This window comes from Agelaius phoeniceus, chromosome Z (assembly GCF_051311805.1).
Source record: "Agelaius phoeniceus isolate bAgePho1 chromosome Z, bAgePho1.hap1, whole genome shotgun sequence".
Taxonomy (NCBI): domain Eukaryota; kingdom Metazoa; phylum Chordata; class Aves; order Passeriformes; family Icteridae; genus Agelaius; species Agelaius phoeniceus.
The window spans coordinates 76,561,038-76,575,338 of record NC_135303.1 but is presented as its reverse complement, the minus strand read 5'-3'; the positions used below and the strand labels follow the sequence as shown (position 1 = coordinate 76,575,338).

Below are 14,301 nucleotides of genomic sequence, written 5' to 3'. Positions count from 1 at the left end.
CTGAGTTTCACTGCCTTTAAAGGAATTTCTACTCTGTCAATGTTTGTTTATTTTTGGTGTTTCTATGCTGACATTTTTATTCAAGTTATTCCACATGCTGCTCTTTCACAGAGTCTGACCTTTTTCCTACATTATAGACAACCTAATTTTAAAGGCTGATACAAAGTCTCTTATTCTTCAAGCTCATATAATGATTCAATTTGCTTCGGTTTACAGATGTGTATCTCTGCATTATCTATCTAAATGCCATTAATTTATATAAATAGGTAAAATGGAGAGGCTTTCTGACACATGCAAGAATGTTAATAGTTTCACTTAAGGAAGACATCCAGCAGACAGAGGAGTAAAAACACATGCAGCAAATGGAGCATAATGGGGATGTGCTACAAGAGCTGTGCCCTGAGCAGGTTCTGGAGACATCTGCTATTGCCCTGGGGCTGTTTGGCAAGCTCTTGTGTCTGGGACAAGAAGCTGGGGAGGGAAGGAGGGACACTCTTCAGGTGTCTGTATGAACATAGAAAGTTTTGTGTAATGCATGATAAAGGACAGCCAGAGTATGTTTTAAAGTTTGTTACAGGGACTCCATTTAGGAAAGTTGCCTTAGCACCAAAATAGGCATGGGGGATGGTCCAGGGGGTCTTTGGTGCACGTTCAGCCACGCGTGTTCTTTTGCCAATGACACATCTCCTCAAAACGGGAAAAAGCTTTATCTGTTCGAGCAGGAAGAGTTGTGCTGCCACAGGTTTAGTCAGAAATGGTCTCCAGGAGCCTCGTGTTTTTTCCCAAAGCGCTGGGGTCAGTGGTGATTACTTACCTGGGCAGAGCAGGGCAGCGATCCAGGCTGCAGCCGTGCATGAGAACAGGCTTCCTGTCAGCAATCCCAGCACATCCATCGGCAGGTCCATCCCCCGTGGGGACAAGGGACCGGTGATTGGGGCCGTTTCATGCGGAGCCGCTATTGTGAGGCCCCATCCGGGGCACGGTGTGCCAGGCGGGATCTGGGACAATCCGATCCGGCTGGCAGCAGGCGGGCGATGAGCCTGCCCCTGACCGGGATTTGTGACTCAGGGTGATGGAAAACCGGAGCGAGGGCTTTGCTCGCGAACGGAGTGGAACAGGAGAAACCAAGGGGACTTGCTGAACCGCCGGAAAGTAAATGTAATAAATATTAGACCCATTCAGGAGCCGGTGCTGGAGCGGTCAGCTGGCCGGCTGTCCCGGGCAACGTGTGCTGCCCTCTCCCGGCACGCTCCTGGTGGGCTGAACGGGCCAGCAGTGCCCTGAGAGGCCAGGAGTGGGCTGTGCTGTGCCGTGCCGTGCCGTGCCGTCCCGTGCAGTGCCATACTGTGCCATGCCATGCTGTGCCGTGCTGTGCTGTGCTGTGCCGTGCAGTGCTGTGTGCTGTGCCGTGCCGTGCCGTGCTGTGCTGTGTGCTGTGCTGTGCTGTGTGCTGTGCTGTGCCGTGCCATGCTGTGCCGTGCCGTGCAGTGCTGTGTGCTGTGCTGTGCTGTGTCATGCTGTGCTGTGCCGTGCCGTGCTGTGCCATGCTGTGTCGTGCCGTGCAGTGCTGTGTGCTGTGCTGTGCCGTGCAGTGCTGTGCCTTGCTGTGCTGTGCCATGCTGTGCTGTGCCATGCTGTGCCGTGCCGTGCTGTGCCGTGCTGTGCAGTGCCATACTGTGCCATGCCATGCTGTGCCGTGCTGTGCTGTGCTGTGCTGTGCCGTGCCGTGCTGCTGAGAGCAGCGGATCTGCAGTGCTCTGGGTGCCCAGGTGCTGCCCAGGCTGCCCCACTGCCCCAGCACCACGGTGCTCCCTCGCTGGTCCCAGCACGGGTCTGCTCAGCTGCACCCCAGTAATGAGTGCCCGGGCACTCACAGCCCTACGGGACACTCCGTGAGCAGCTTTACTCGGGATTCTGGCACCAGAACCTGCAGCATGACGCTGCAGCCGGGTAACAGGCTGTGCCAGCAGCAGCACAGGGCCAGCTGAGAGCTGCGGGAGCTTTGTGGCTCCTGCAGAGCTGTCCTCTCACTGAAACCTGCTGCTGGCCCCTGACCCAGCTCAGTCCCCAGGCTGGCTGTGTGACTCAGGAGTCATCACAAAAGGAAAGCCAGGGCAACGCCCAGTACACCAGTGCACAGTACACTTCCATTTCTAGGCCAGCCTGGAGTCAGATTACTCATTGGGAAAGTCATACTGCATCTCCCAGTTGGAGATGTGGGTCACCAGGGTCACTAGTGCTCAGCCTCCTCGGCTGATCCATGAATTTCCTAGCTATTTTGTCGGGAGTGGGAGGAATATTTTGGCTGTGCTAGTTATTTTTTGTGGATGGAGTCTGCTGGGAAGTCAGAAAGGCAATGGATCACTTTGCCATGTATAGCACAAATAACTGGAAAATACATGTAAGATGATTTTGCAGAGAGGTTCAGTGCTGCTGAACAGAGATGCCCCAGCTGCAGTACCCCCACGCTGCCCAGCGCTGGGCAGAGCTGGCAGGGCCCTGTGCACCTCCGAGGTGCTGTGCTGCTGTCCAGTGCCCACCCTGGCTGGACAGACCTAGCTGCTGCTAAGGTAGAACATGGTTGGGCACACCTCCTGCTCCTGTGCTCCAGACTCTGCTGGCCTCTGCCATGGGGATGGAAAACTGCTTCCTTCCAGGAACCAAGCTGCTTCTGGAGTTCTGAGTGTACAGTGCCCAAGTACATGTTTCCTGTCTTGCTCTGGCAGCAGGGAGCAGCCTGTAAAGGACAAACTGCTGCCTCCTCTTCTGCACACACTTTGTGCTCCTTGTGGGGCTCAACTGCGCCAATGCTCATCAGCTGTGAGCACAGGGGAGCAGGACACGCAAAAATGCTGTGGCTCTCTAGAAAGGTGAAGGGCCTTAAGGTGAAACAGTGGTCAGCGAACAACTGTGCAGTAAACCAATATTTTGGAAAAGGAGTCTTTGCATCTAACACCACCAAGCATTAACTCATGCATGACATGCCTGGGATGGCTCTTCTATGGCAATAATTTCTGGTGACATGTAATGGAACACCCCTTTCCCCACCCCTCTGCCCTCTCAGCTTTGCAGGAATCTGATTCTATTCAAATGAGGACTTCAGCCAGGAAGGAGGAGCAGTCTTTCCCCAGCTGCCCACCTTAAAGCCGTTTGTGAAGGTGACCAGCCTTTGAAGACCCCACTCTGCTTTTTCAGTACTGTGATGTTACCATTTTTAAATACTGAGATATAAATCTGTGAGGATCCTCCACCCATGAGAAACAAAAGAACTAAACCCAGATGAGGCAGAGAGCAGTGCCAGACCCAGCCAAGTCAGGGATGCCTTTCATGGAAATGGGACTGTGTGGGAAGAGAGCATTGTTTCTGTTTCCAGGAGCAATTACAAAGGCAGGACTAAAAAGCATTCACCTGCTGCTGAACGTGGCCACAGGTGCAATGAAGTAGCCTTTTATCCAGGAATGTCATGGTCATGTCTCTGTTTCTTGTGTGTGAAGCAGTGGCCCAGACCCTTCTTCTGTGGTTACTACTTGGTCAGCCTTACAAAAACACTGACTCCAGCACAAAAGGTAAATGTGGAATTTTGTTTTGTTTTTTTCTACATATTATGTACTACAGAAATGCAACATTCAGGCTCAGTCGGGTAACAAAGAGGAAGCCATTCAAAACTGACCATCAAAATAAATTGTAGAAAGCAGATTTTATATGACAATACACATGCAGCTTGCAAAAGAATAAAGACAGTGAACAGGTATTAAAACACATTTCCATACAGAGACAGCTTATGCAGCAATTTACAAGTTTAACCTCTGGCCGGAGTATGCAAGCCCTTTAAAGCTGGCATTCAAATTACCACTAGCTTAATCGGCCATACTTAGTTTAAGTACATAGCAAAATTTAACTTAATGTTTACATTCACTAGCCATCCAATCCAGCATCAAGGCACTTTCCTTGTTGGTACATCTGTTCCTGTGTCCCACACCTCCGCTCACCTAGATGCATATATTGGCACAGCAAACTGGGTGACCAGTAACTTCTTATCCCCAAATAAAAGCAATTGGTTACTAGACAATCCCTGGCTGTATCAAAGTGTCAGGCTAGATGTGACACTGTAAACAAAACTGGTGTATTTAAAAAAATACGGCAAGTTGACTGGATCCATTAACATATGTGCTTTGATGATGAAAAGTGATAGGTGTTATCAGTTTCACACTGCAGAGAATGCCCATCTGCCACGCCCGTGATCCCCAGAGAAGAACAGCTGACACTTCAGTCTGAGCAGGAGGATGTGGAGCTTTCCAGCCATCAGTCAACAGTTGTGCCATAAGTGTTTTTCATCTATTGTTACAGAAGTGTGCTTCTGCAGAGTAGCAATGACATTATTGCATATATCCCCTTCAGGTTGTCTTTGCAAATAAATACAAGTACTGGCTAAGGCTGCATTCTGGGAGGTACTCACTGCCCACCCTCTCTCTGCACTACAGTTAAGAGGCAGGGAAGCAGACAATTGTTGAAATCTGGCCCTTCACTATTATTTTTAGGTTTGTTTTATCAAATCTTGTGGCCTTAGAAATGCATCCTTGTGCATTAAGTCAGCACTGCTTTTATTTTCAAGAATGGCTCAGATTGCACAAGTCCTACAAAGGAAACAACAGTGAAAGCAAATTCACATGATTTTTAGGTTTTTTTTTTGTTTGTTTTACTGATGCTTTCACTTTAAAGGAAGAGAAATGGAAATTCATGAATCCAATACAAGATACTTAATTTCAACCTCCTCCAGATTTTTGCACTCATACCTCCACTTTACTGCAGTTTTCTGGATCAAAAGCAAAGCTGAAGACTCGGGTTGGCTGCAATTCCCTAACAGCTGTTTCATGACAGAAGACTCAACATTTTTATATAAACTTCACCTGTATTATACTACAAGCAACTCCTGGAATTTAAAATGGCTATATATATATCCATCCTTGCAGACAGACAAGAGGTTATAGGGATTAAGGAACTCTTACAGTCTCAGTCAAGAGAACTTTTTAACCCAGTTAAAGGAATGCACTCAAATAACAGTTAATCTCAACTACAACCACTGTCTAATGGGGAAAATAAACTAGTGTATTTAGTCCCATTTAATGCACATAAATTACAATGCAAAATGTGTATGTCCTGGAGTGGGGCAGACTATTAACAATCTGACAGTGTCTGGATTTTCAGATCCCACTGAGAAGTCAACTCCATTGCAGGATACAGTGATGTGGATCTTGGGTATCTGAGACCTATCTCTAATTAAACTATTAACTTAAATCAGCAGAGGTGACCCCACATGTTTTAACCACCTGACAAAGCTCAGGATTTACAAAGCTGAAGCTCCCACCCAGGTTACAGGACTTCTCCAGAGCCCAAGAATGGGACTCAGCCCTAGCATGCAAACTCCCTCATCCTCCCAAGGGCCAAGATTTCTCACAGCTTTTGCTACGCTTCTGTACCAGACAAGCACATACTTGTCATAAACTCTCCAGAACAAAGTTTAGAAAAAGTTTTGCTCTACTGTGCTTGTACTGCCACGTTAAGGTGGAACAGGCAGCTTAATTTTCTATAATAGCACGTATGAAGCAATCTCAAGATTTTCAATACAGCAGGAGAGGACATTCCTAGACTATCTGCTCTTAAAGTAAGCCAACACACTCCAGAAAACAATACCAATCATCTCCTGGTCTAACAGAACCACCACAATAGAACTACAAAGGTAATATATTCACTTCTCTTGTAAACAGAGGAGCATTTATTAACCAGCCTGCATTTTAAGAGGTTTTTCAAATATGCTAATATATTTCTACTAGTCTCCCTTCCTCACCACCAAATTAACAGTCCTTACAACTAGTGTTCCACCTGTACCTGAAAAATTCCAGTCCAGGAAATCAAGATGGACATGAAAGTGTCTATACTGAAATGTGACTTTATTAATGCCTTTATTTTGTTACATGCACCAATAGCCATTGGTGAAGGGGGTAGGGGAGGTGGAGGAGGGAGAAAACTTTTTCTTGAGTTACTATGTTAGAGCCAAGCTCAGAAAATTTCAGTGGATTGCTATAATTACACTGCAGATACTCTTAAAAACCTGTATGCAACTATTTGATACACTTAGATTTTTACAGTCCAAAGTACAAAATCTTGTTAAACCCTGAACACTGCACAATGTATTTGGCACATAGGTTTATGAACTAGCTGTATACCTGTTATTCATATGTATTGTGGCTTCTACAAGCTGTTCACCCACTAGGAGCTCCTGCTTAGTCTTTAGTATTATAGCCCTAGATAAATGCTCTGTCTCAAAAAGAGCATGTCACTGCCAGCCAGCCAGAACTTTCTCAAGGACCCACTCAATTCTTTGAGTTTATTACCACTGGCCCATAAACAACAATGAAAGATACCAGAAATGACAGGCCAGAACTCTTGTTAGCACAGACTTTAAAAAGCAGAATCTCTTACTACTGTTAAGCAGCAGTTAAGTTTTGAGTGGTCCACGATTAACAGCAACTGAGAAGAAAATGCTTTCTCTTTACAGAATGGCAAGTAGCAACTTAAGGACTACCTGACATTCTCCCTCAAATAACATATGCTATCAAAAGTTAGTATTACTGAACCACAAAAACGTATTAAAAAAACTCATCAACATGTTTTGCAAACATCCAGACCTTTGCAGCACTGTTTAGACTACTGTCCTAGGGTGACTTTATGATGCTTGTATCCCCAGTTGTCTGTTCTGTTTATGCTGGGTATTAAGTTCTGCACCTTTGAGACTGGTTCTGAGAGCTGAGGGGGGAGAAGAAGCACAGAGTTTATCCTCAGGGACTGCCCTTGCTCCCTGCATCCTCCTCACAGACTGCACTGTCTGCAGCACAGACACTGGAGGAAGCTCTCCTTTGCTTTTAGTTAGTTTTTAGCTGGCTGAGGCAGACAAGTTCCCCAGACTGTGGCTTTTCTTTTTCTTGGAGCTGTTCAGCCCTGCTCTGGACTGAAAATCCAGAAAAACACTGGGAGCTCACACCTGTGGCTATTGGGAACCAGGAGATGGCATTGTACAGCACAGGAGGGACTGATAAGAGACTGAGCGAGCCAAGGTACACCCCACAACAAGGACTTTCTGAATTTGCCATCTCTTCAGAACACTGAGAAGTTTTAGTGTTCAATATTATTCATTTTTTATGCTTGTAACTACTTTGCCTTTTAAATAAACAGTTTTTTTCCCACTTTTCTCCAAGGAAATCTTTTCACATAACAGTACGGGGAGGGGCTGCTTGCATTTGCTTTTTAGAGAGACTCCTTTGGAAGTTTCCTCTCAAATTTGCCCTAAACCAGGACAACTACAAAGCAGGTAGTGGCCTATAATACTTCAGAGATGAGAAGATGGACTGAATGCAGTTGGCTGCTGGGCAGTTCTAATAAGCATGCACACTGCCCAACAGAGACTCTCCCTTTTACTTGTAGTTTCTACAGTGACTGTGAAGTTTGCATAGAGAAGGTAACTCATCCCCCAGTAAAGTAACTGCTATTTCTTCCAAGAGGAATGTGTTCCAAAAAAGGAATGCTTCTTCAACCTCTGAAAAATGAAAGATGGTCTCTCTGCTGTCTCATGACAGCAGTTTTCATTACACCTTTGCCCTCGGGGAGGGAGTTTAAAGGTGCTGAGGTGCAGTGGGGTGAAAAGGAAGAGGACTGGTCTGAAGAAAGGTCTATTTGTAGTAAGCTGAAACATAGCTTTTTAATTAAAAAAAGTGCCTAGATACGGAAAAATACTGTCAGGAGAAAGGAACTGTGGAATACTGAAATGCTGTTAAAGACTCTGCATTCTTTATCTGTTTTAAATATTCCAAACTTCAAGAGGTAATCTTACAAATTTGCTCTTGCACTCGATTTCTTTGAAACAAAAGCATAATTCACATGTGGACATTTACATGTACACCCATCCTTCCACACAAGCTGGCAGACAAGGGAAGATGAAATGATACTGACACAGGCCTTTCAAGGGCTTTTAGCAAGTGCTCTGCAGAACAGCAGTACCAGAGGTCACAGCACAAAAGGTTTCAGGTGGTCTTAAATACATAGTTATTTTGCTGAAGGAGAAATAAAACACTTGTTTTAGTCTCACAAAACAGCATTTAGTGTTTTGAAATGCATTTTTGTTAGTGTCAGATTAGAAAGCTGATTAGCCTATATTAGATTTAGAATTAATAAAAAAAAAATTTTAAGAGTGCCATAAAATTTATGGTTATCACTGGAAAAGGGGTTTATTGTCCTGTAATTTAATTTTTGTTTAAACACTGGTAGAAGAAGTTTCCAAGAAATGTAGCTTCCTCAAAAAAATATAAACTGTGTGAGCAGGGAAAAAGTGAGACATTAAGAAAAAATGGAATTTTTAAAATCAGGAATTTTAACAACCACTTAAGTGTTTTGTGCACCAATGACTTCAATGCTTTGGTTGCTTTTAGTTTCAAGGATGTCCTGCAGTACTAGCAGCGAGGTTACAGCACACTAATAGCTGCAGTCTGTCAGAAGAAGGTCATATTGCCTTTCTCCTGAGCACTGAGCAAAATGGTAAAAGCTTACAGCCTGTTACTTGAGCTGTACACAAGAAAGGTGCACTTATTAAACAAAGGCATGTATGATCACAGAAGTCTTATATAATCAAACAGTGGCTGGGGTACAAAGCCTTTAAATAACTGCTGATCTGTGCTGTCTTCTGATTCCCAAACTTTTGACTACAAGACTGAATTGCTGTGCGTCAAGTTGCAAGGCACATTTTTTAGGCCAAATTACTCTATAGTTCATGTGTACACATATCTAAATGTAGGTAAAGTATCAGTTACTATAGTAGCATTCAGATTCAAGTGATCTTGGTGTTTTCCTATTTGTACAACATAGCAAGTTCTATTTAATTTTTATTGGTTTTAAACATGATTTGCAGGTCTGGTAAGCTGAAAATTGAGGCACTGGGCCAAGTCAAAATTCACTAAGTCAATTAAGTTACTGAAAAGTGTATCACACAAGTATTCTTCCATGTCAGAATACTGAGCTTCAGTCTTACTTTTGCACAAAGCTGCACTATGCAACTAGAGCTGGCTTTTTAGGCTCGTACACTGCCAGGCATCGAAGTGTTTCTTCTGGGAGGTCTATTGGCTGATGTGGATATTTAAAACTTGACCTTTTCAATCATGTGAAATTCTGTTATGAAGAGATACAACACGCCCAATGTAGCACAAAGGCTTGTTCAGCTATCCAGATGTAAGGTTTTATGTAGTGCATAAAAGTAAATCTCCAGTAGGTCTGGACTGGAAATTTTCCACAAAAACAGTCCTTATTGTATTTTGTCAAATTACTCTTTGCTTAATTTTTCTATCTGCATTAAGATAAAAATACCTAGCTTACTTTATCAGAAACACAGGGGAAGATGTGAACAGGCACTAATGAAGGCCTAAACAGAGCCAGTCTTTTCTCTCACTGAGGCATATAGCCCCCTTGTCTCACAGTCTGCGGGAGGTAACTTTTTGGCATTTCATCAACTGAAAGTGGATTTTCTTCCACTGTTTCAGGTCTCACAGTTTGTCCTTCAGTACATGTCTGTAAAACATTTGATACAGCAGCTTCCTGGGTATTTTTTTCCATCCCAAGTCCCAATGGCTGTGAACTCTGACCTGAGATCTGCAGTTGAACAAATCCAACAAGATCTCCCTCATTAGCATGAGTAATCTGCTTTGTTCTTTCAAAGCATGGCCTGTCTGTGTTGGTTTCATCCTGACCACCATTTTGTCTGAAATACTGCTGCCTCTGTGGTGTACTGTCAGCTCCTCCAGCATGATCCTCTGATCTCTCTTCTGAATCTAGCAGGGGCTGAGTTGACTCAGACCTTGAGAAGACTTGTACAGGTGTCTGGTCTCTGTAGCCATTAAGCACCACAGTCGAGTACTGTACAGTGCTTGAAGTGTTCTGTGTCGTTTCACCTTCATCGCTGTCAGAGACACTTTGCCTAGGAGAAGACATGCATGAGGATCCTCCAATACCACTGCTGTGTCCTTCTGAAGTACTTTTTTCTTTTTTAAGCAAGTCAAAGGGTTTTAGATCTTGTTCTGAAAAAGACTTCTTGTCATCAGCTTCTATTTCTACAACGCTTACATCTGTAAAGCTGCCTTCTGGGTACATCTGATCTTTGGAACTGATGTTATGCTGAAAGAAAGAGATGGATGTTGCCTAAGAGGAAGGTTATGTTACAAATCAAAAGCCTCAATAAATATGAATTTTTATTCATAATGTCTTTGATTTTCTTCATCTAAGTTTTCTCTTTACTAAGTCTGGCAATATCTCCAAAGCATGAGTTAAAAAATGAAGGCTACAGCTTTGTTTCCAATACAGAGTCTTAATTATGCAGCTATTCTAAAGTGATAGTGGATATTTTAATTATTCTTAAGAGCTGTAAAGATGGAAGCATTTGCTGTGCAGCACAGGAACATTCTATACTGAGAACCATACATTACCTCAAATAATATACTCAACATCAGAATATTTCTTTAAAGAAATTAGCCACAGTTTGTTGAAAAAAGTTTGCCTGGTCATTCATCCCACATGTGGCATAAATTTTGCTGCCATCTTCTCGTTCAGGAGGAACTGTTTATAGTCTTCTCTCTCATTCGTAACTGAACTGTGCAGATAAGCCACTTCAGGGTTTTAAGAATAGGAATCATTAATTGTTTACTTAATGGTGATTTCCCATGAATGAGCAAAGAAATGAGTACTTGACCATTCCAACTAGCAAGCTGAAACTAACTCACAACTTTAAAGCCCATGCTGGACTGTGAATTTGTGCTAAGAGCCATGTAAATCTAATGCAGAATCTACAGATGCAATGAAGTCTTCTAACCATATTGTATCACAATGTCAATAAAACTTAATATTCAAGTTTTTCCTTGAAATCCATGTCTGCTAGAAGACAGAAGATTCCCACCGGTTATTTTATCTGAAACCTTGCAGACTAGGAAGATACAGGATGCAGAAAGGTGAGTATTACCTTGGCTGGAACTTGAGGAGACCACTGAGCAATGTTACTCTTGGATGGATCAGGTACGATAGGCCAGATATGTTTCTTAATTCTGTAAAGGATTAAAAATGGAATAAAGTCATAAGATGCACTCCCCAAATTCCCTGTTCACAGCAACCACAGCAGAATCCAGAACACCACTCCCTTACATGGAAATGTTGTATTCCAAATAAGAATGCTGTCTGGGTTACTTTTCATCTTTGTATGAGGCTATACTACTTAGCGAAGCATAGCACTGCACTTAACTCCTCCATACATTAGATACAGCTATCAATGTAACACAAAACAACAAATGGTAACAGTGAGAGATTTTCAAATTTATAGCACTCTAGAATGTACAGAGCTATTACTCAGGTAGTTTATGATGCATGCCAGTATGAAAATTCAATCCTACTTCTTTTACTATAACGATGAATACCAAGGGTCAAATCTAAGCTAACTTCACAAATAAAAAAAATGGAAGAAAAACTTACTTTGTAACTCTTAAGAATGTACTGTTACTTAAAATCAGAAGCTTCTGTTGATACATCACCCTCAACCAAACCAGCTTTGAAACTGATGCATCTATCCTGCTCTTTATAAACAGATCCAACAACAGATCCTCTGTTGAGGAGGAGAACTCTGAAGAACAATTCAAGATGGGGCTTCCAACTGACATCCATTAAGAACTAATTTTAGGAACAGCAGGGAGGTCAAAAGGAAAAGGGCATAAAATGCTGTCTTAAGAAAGAAAGGAAACTTGGCAGGGGACATAGGAGAGGTGCTACACCTTGCAGGGGAAACACTGCAGCAATGACACCCTGGTTATAGCCACAGACAAGAGCTTTGGGGTGGGGGAGCAGGAGGAGGCAGGTTGCTTCCCAGAAGTCTGTAAACAGGCACAGTTACTGCAGATCATGATGTCTGCCTAATTTTTTTTTTTTTTTTTTGTCATAAAGCTTCACATTTGTTAATGCTGTAATTAAATAGCCCAAATACAAGGAAAATATTTCCAAATCTTCACAACTAGGGACCATAACTCCATTCACAGGATGACTAAGAAACAGTTTATCCTGATCAAAATCTAACAAAGCTAATCCTAGCTATGTCCAGCAAGAAAAGCATTAATTTCTTGCACTACTGAATCATAGAACACTTAGTATGTGTGTAATTAACAGTAAAAAATCAGTATCAGAAGAGGCCCTGGCTTCCCATGGAAAACACAGAAGTTTTTAACACCAATCAATATATGCATGTTTTAACTTTTTTTCTGCTCTAACTGAAGAATACTTAACTGAGTTGGTATAAATTACTGCCATTTCTGTTATGCTCAGAAATATAAGAGGAAGAGTTCATTTGTACTTACAGGTCACGTTTGTTGAAGCAAAACAAAACTCCAAGGAGCACAATCAACAGGAATGCCAGACACACAGGTACAACTATGGCTTCAATTTCTCCTTTTCCTGAAGGAGGCAAAAAGAAGCAGTTACAGCCCACTTTGGCATTTAAAGAACTCAACAGCAGTACATATTTCCAAAAGATTAGGGAGAACCTGAAACTGAAATACATCAATGCTCAGTCTTAAAGCTTCACATTCAGAAGAACCGTTTCACCATACAAAAAGTGTCTTCTAGTGGAAACATGAAAAGATCTGCGCTGACAATCTAGTGCCTTGCATCAAAAAAAACCATGGGCTGATCTAGAAGCTGTAATACTGACAGAGCAAATAATTTTGTAGCTTGGGCAGGTATGACAGTAACATCTTCGCCAATTCATCTGCTGCCATGGTATTTCAGTGCCCCACGGCTCTCATAACACAGTCATGGTCAAATAAGTAAAGTAAACAACATCACTACTCATCCATCAGTTTATTCTGTACATGAAGCTCTCCTCTGCCTGTGAACACCAAAGTTTGCATTATTGTTATGTATTCCTTCTAATGTTATACACATTCTTAAGTAAACCTTGGAGAATGCTTAGGGAAGAGCAACACTACACAGAAAAAAAAGCCTCCACTAAATTTAAGTGTCTTCCACAATTAAATTCAGTTAGTAATGTTGCTGTTACCCTTACATATAAGAAGCACTCTAAAGCTGAACATACAATGAATTTAACTATTCAAAATGAGTCTCCGTAAAGACCTGCAGAAAACTTTCACAGTGATATGACAAAACACGAAAGGGCTCTGAGAATGCTGACTGGCACCTACATCAGCAGATTAAGATACAGGCACACATCTCTACAGCTTATTCAGCACACCTTATCAGGATTAAAACAAAGACTCTGACTAGGGGTAGATGCCATTGGACACCAAAAGAGACAAGGCCACTGGGTAAAACCTAGTGACTCATTAAAGGTCAGGGCAAAACATTATAACCTGAAGTATACATAAAACACACCCAAACCAGCATACTTAATAACAAAAAGTGCAATTCATGAGATTTGCAGAGCATATCTTGTTCTCTATATAATCAGAAAAATCCTGACTAAACTACCTCTTAGTGAAAGAGCACTAGACAAACCACCCAGGTATTATGAACATTGCAAGTTGACTCTAACTGAAACTTTAAAATAAAATCACCTTCCCCTTCTAACACATCTTTCACAGAGCCCTGCTGTACTGTTGCAACATAAATTCCTACTTCTACCAATTGTGCCACTCTGCCTTACCAAATTTTTGTGTAGTAAATGTGAAATCAGGACCAGTCCTGCTTCCATTATCCGTGGATGCCATCATCCGCACAGTATACAGTGTGTCACTGGTTAGAGAGGAAAGGGTGTACTCTGTCTTGGAAGGATCCACTGTCACAACTAAAGAGAAGAAAAAATTTGTAGTTTTCTATAAACTACAAACAAATTGCATCTCCACAAAAACAGCAACACTAAGACATCAAGACTGCAGATGTGAAAGATAGTTTTAACAGAACACGTAGCAGATGGAAAATGGAACATTCAAAGACTACAAACTTGTACAAGAAATGCTGAGATTCATTTGTTTCTGTTTAGGTGTCTCAATTTAGTCTCTTTCTATATTTCATTTCCTCTGAAATTTTTTCCCCCAGAATGCATCTACAAAATAAACTGGTAGTATAATTGAGGCTTAAAGTCTGTCTAGTAAGCCAAACAGTGCTAATGAGGAACTGCTAGTACTGACCAGAAAAAAACCAAGGTAAGGAATAGTAAGACATAGGTATGGCATAAGTACCTGGCCCTTCCAATTTAAGCAAATCTAAAAATTAAAG

General features: G+C 42.4%; 1 protein-coding gene across 2 annotated transcripts in view; it reads right to left on the bottom strand.

The window, feature by feature from the left end:
* Nucleotides 1-3,567: 3,567 nt before the first annotated feature.
* The window catches only part of IL6ST (interleukin 6 cytokine family signal transducer), a 32,897-nt gene continuing 22,163 nt past the window's right edge, over nucleotides 3,568-14,301 (bottom strand). For both annotated transcript variants that reach the window (XM_054652593.2, XM_077171022.1), the window contains exons 13-16: nucleotides 13,730-13,870; nucleotides 12,426-12,522; nucleotides 11,051-11,132; nucleotides 3,568-10,212 (exon numbers count right to left, since the gene is read on the bottom strand). In XM_054652593.2, coding sequence (XP_054508568.2) covers nucleotides 9,487-10,212; nucleotides 11,051-11,132; nucleotides 12,426-12,522; nucleotides 13,730-13,870 — 1,046 coding nt within the window. In that variant the 3' untranslated portion in view covers nucleotides 3,568-9,486. The remainder of the gene's footprint in view (nucleotides 10,213-11,050; nucleotides 11,133-12,425; nucleotides 12,523-13,729; nucleotides 13,871-14,301) is intronic.